The sequence below is a fragment of the Lytechinus variegatus genome, chromosome 1 (assembly GCF_018143015.1).
Source record: "Lytechinus variegatus isolate NC3 chromosome 1, Lvar_3.0, whole genome shotgun sequence".
Lineage (NCBI taxonomy): Eukaryota > Metazoa > Echinodermata > Echinoidea > Temnopleuroida > Toxopneustidae > Lytechinus > Lytechinus variegatus.
The window spans coordinates 83,317,963-83,322,752 of record NC_054740.1 but is presented as its reverse complement, the minus strand read 5'-3'; the positions used below and the strand labels follow the sequence as shown (position 1 = coordinate 83,322,752).

General features: G+C 36.2%; 1 protein-coding gene across 1 annotated transcript; it reads right to left on the bottom strand.

Moving 5' to 3' along the window:
• Positions 1-364: 364 nt before the first annotated feature.
• LOC121425499 (adhesion G-protein coupled receptor G6-like) lies at positions 365-4,400 on the bottom strand. The gene is made up of 2 exons (XM_041621575.1): positions 3,269-4,400; positions 365-2,591 (listed from the first exon to the last, which is right to left on the bottom strand). The coding sequence occupies exons 1-2, from the start codon at positions 3,968-3,970 to the stop codon at positions 2,334-2,336; spliced, it is 960 nt and encodes a 319-aa protein (XP_041477509.1). The 5' UTR covers positions 3,971-4,400; the 3' UTR covers positions 365-2,333.
• Between the last annotated feature and the right edge of the window lie 390 nt (positions 4,401-4,790).

Sequence of the window (4,790 nt, the reverse complement as noted above, 5' to 3'; positions counted from 1 at the left end):
ACAATCAGTGCATGGAAAGCGGGATATATAGTATATAAGTGTATTTAATCACATATTACAGTATACACTCATGGGATTCAACAATTCGCTTGCCAAACATCGTAAAATCGTCATTTTTTTCTGAATTTCCTGGGTGCACGTAAACTTCTAGCCTAATCTGTATATTTAAAAACTATATTGGCATTAAAAGCATTACCATTTATCCAGCATATTTTTTTACTATTAGAGAAGCCAATACGTGAAACTTTAAGATATATATATATAGTGTGATGATAAGTTTACTTCTACCAATCGCTGTTGAGTTGTGAATATTAAACATAATGAGATGAGGCGAGGCAAACTCAACAGATGACGCAGGACACCATTTATTTGCTTTAGCTTTCGTCTTTTAATTGAGACTTCGTCAGAAGCGTCTGAAAAATATAAGGAGATACAACATCCAAGTTTGTTTTGCACATCAATGAATTATCACCCACCAAGTTGAAAATATTTCATAATGACAGATTAATGAATGAACAAATAAATTAATAAATGAATAATGAATAATTAATTCGATTAAAATAATAATGATATAAATGAAGAAGACATACCTGTAATTACAGACTATTGTGATAGTATGACCGTATCCTATCTCGTTCTTTAGGAAAGTGGCAAAAATTGCAAAATGAAAACATTGGTTGCTAGGTGGTGAAAGCGCAAAGCGCTTTGGTTATGCTCATATAATTTATGCCACAATGAATATGAATATTCATGAAATAGATATCGTAGGCTGGATACTATCACAATACTATCACATATATATATGACAGTACCAACTTAATAGGAAACAGTCTAACGGGATTCACTCCATTAATGTTTTCAACCATGCTTCAAAGAAAAATAATTTCTGACTGACTGATTGATGTAGATAGATAAATAAAATAGATGGATGGATCTGTAGATATTTGATTGATTGATCGATTGCATACATATTTTATAATCAACTAAAATATTTTCCAGGTGCTTACAATACTGCTGTAGATAAAAATTCAGCTTGTTTTTTAATAATTTTACCTAAGGACGAAATTGGACTGTTCTAGAACATTGTAGAACGTAATGAAAAGTAAGATTGATAGCTGGACAGAGAAAACAGTCATTAAAATGCACTGTGGTGTCTTTGCAGCCATTCTTTGAACAAAAGAGACACCCTTTCTGGCCATTGAAATGATACGAGCTGCACGATTCTGACTTCGTCGTATTAATGGCTATAGATATCCGTACGACTATTATTAAAGGAGAAATAGCATTATCCAGATGGCTTTACATTAGCGAGCATAGAAGATGACAAACCTCATCCGTCATCCTTACCCTAGATATATTGCATATAGTGGCGGAGTGAGTAAAAAATCTTGAGGGATTCAGACATATAGCGTATTTGACTTTGAAAAAAAAATCTTAAAAGATGAGAATGAGAGAAGCGATGAACAATTTAATTTAAAAAATGTAATTTTGTGATCGATTTCGACATAATTTTGTACGCAGAAAATAGTAAAATGTTTCACAATTTTCCTTTCACTTTCTTTCCTTTTTACCCTCTTCATTGTTGAGAAATAGGGGGGGGGGTGTCCATGGCCCCAAGGCCCACATCTGTACGTCAGTGATTGCACAAGAAAATCAAGTTTTTTGTAAAAGGAATTAACCTTCCTAATTAATCTTAAACATCATTAGTGACGAATCCAGTTAAACACCTACAAAGTTCTGACAGATTAAACGGGCTTTACGATATCATCACAAACTAATGAACATGGCTAGGTAGTGTCCAAGTCTAAGAAATATGATCGAAAGAGGTTCTGTTTTTTTTTTTGTTAAAGAGAATCTTATTTCTTATCATCCATGCATCCACTTCCCAAGCATATTCTTCTGAGAAATGCATTAAGAAAACCAGTTGCAGAGAGAATGGTATAATTGACCATCATCAGTATTATTCCTCAGAATTTCCATAGTTTCCTCAAACACACAGTGAAAAAAAAAACAGGTTCCAAAATGGAACCCTGGGGAACACTATATTACAATTTAACTTTATGAGATAATTTGTAAACAATTGACACTGTAAATGATCGATCATCGAAATATGACTCAAACCAAGAAGGGGGCCTTTCGAACTGGACAAGAAGTCAGATTATAATCCAAGCAACGGTACAAAGCGATCAAAGGTGTCTAACGCCGACTTTATAGGTCAAGTAAGAGCACAATCATTATTGATTGATCGATTCGTTGGTTGGTTGATTGGTTTTAATCTCTAAGCATCAGATAAAAAACTAAAGAATGTTATTGCACCCTTTTTATCAACATGATCAAGCAGTCATGTCATTTCTTCCGCTACCAGACGATTCTCGGAGTCTGTAAAGATCACTGGTCTCTGCTTTCGTGAGGCACAGACCTCGGAGTCTTCCTTTCCAAAGTCGACGGATCCTCTGCGAGGTAGAGAATAGCATGAAAATGATTACACCGAGCCACGAATTGAGTAGAACATGGATCTGCATCAGGACTAGGTGATGAAGGAAACGATGGAGCAGGACAGGCAACCACGTGGCTCCTAGGGAGATGGAAAGCTAAAACGAAAGGCGAAATAGGCAAAATGAAAAACAAAGCATATCATCGCTGTGATCGTATTGAGCATGTTGAATAGAGTTATGAATACATGAGCAACGTTTCAGAAATTATATCGTATAAAATATTTACTGTTCATCTAGTCTGAACAATAAGCTTACGTCTAGAGTGGGAAAGGAAGAGTAAAAATGACACCGTGGCAGATAGTCTAATTGCCTGTCCTCATCTTACATCAATACCTCTTTCGAGCAGTCATCCCATTTTATATTTGTCTGGATGACATTTGTTTTCAGGACCTCACCTTATTCCTATGATCAAATATATTTTATATATCCTTGCCTTTCATTATTTCTTTATCAATCACTTAACTTAAAAGGCTAACTAAATATTATTGCAAAAATATCATGAACAATGATTAGTTGAAGCTTTTCCATTAATGACAATGGTTTATGTTTTGTGACTTCCCACAAATTGAGGACAAATGCTGGATTTATGATAAAGTAGAAGCACCTAGTGACTGTTAATCCAGATAATAAAGTGGAGGTAATACAAATTAGGTAATTTCATGTTATAAAAATGATATTTCATAGAATAGGATAATTCATAGAATAGGGGAGTTCTAGTCAATGTATTTTACTTTAAAGGGGATATTTTCCTTTCGATTCAGCTACTGATTTACCTTAGCCAAGATTAGAAGATTTACAGCAATTTCTTTTTTAAGATCCCGTCCTGCTACTTTTCTCGTCATCATTCGTTTTTTGATAATTGCTATCATGACAATGAGGAGGGCCACAATGTTGAAAGCAAGAAGAACGAGCATCGGATCGATTGTGAGATGGTTTCCAAGATATGTGCTTCCCGGCCAACAGTATTTTATGGTAGAGTTCGAGTCTTTTCCTAACCGAAACTCGACTCCACCCGGCAAGCAATCGCGACACAAATGAAAATACAAAAGCACCGCTGAATAGATCATTGGGAGGCCCCAGCCCATGAGGGCGTGTGCCATGCTGATCTTGATCCATTGCTGCCGGTTCTGCGGATGTCCCAAAGGCCTTTGCCAATTGGTGAGGACAAACGTGCGGACCATGTGGACGGCCTGAAGTGACATCCAAGAGAAGGAGGCGAGCCAGCAAATCTGTTTGAGGATTGCCACGGTAACACATGATGTTCCACTGATCACAAGAAAATAGGTGGCAATGAAAATGAAAGCTAGAGTTAACAGTGCCAGCGAAACGTTGATAAGACATAATCCGGAGATATTCCGCAATTCCCCAAAACTGGAATATGTTGTGACTGTTCCAATGCAAAAGACAGTCGACAGAATAGCTCCTATCAGTGTTATAATGTCAAATGTTTCCATGCTTGGAGGTTTTCGGTGCATTATGTCAACAAAAGTTTACAGTCGAAAAGCTGTAAGGAAAAGGTGGAATCTGAATGCAACCTACAATAAATGGGCAAGTCTGCTATTTTTCTTTGAATTCCTGCTGTGTACTTCACAGGTATATCATAGTATAGGCCGATTGTCTTTATCGTCAATAAATTTTCGCAGATTGAAAAGCATCAACCTATAACACGTAGTAGTGGATGCAACCGGACATTCAGTGAAAAATAATTAAAAGGTCCTTCATTTCAATCTGCCACAATATTTCATGAATCGTATTGTACTCCTCACCAATCTCTGCGATATTGGTTTCCTGCATATCACAAAGGCTCAGCGTTGTTCAAGGTTAATATTTGTAGAAAATCGTTACGTCGGTCAAACAAAATAGATATACATTACCATACACGACACTGCCGTTTTTAAGAGCACTATAGTGGCATATTCTATAGACGAACTTTTGTACCAAGTCAATCTAATCAATGGGTGGCGCCACCCGATCCCATTATCATTGAATTTAAAATGGATGCCAAAGATTGAACGGAGTATTAGGTATATTTGCCTCCATATAGTATAAACAAAGACAGCCAATCACGTATTGATTGTAGTTTTCGTTACAACATCGGCTAATGCTTCGACAAATAGTTATGTCAATCAATGTTATTACGCTCAATGACTTTGCTTTGTTGTTTCAGCGCTTTTTAGGCAATACGAAGAGCTCAATTGCAAAAGGGTTGGATAAATTTTTCGTCATTTTTTAATATTTTTATTGGTCTCAATATTTTGTAGTCGCTCTGATGATACCAAAGAAAAGTTGAAGCTC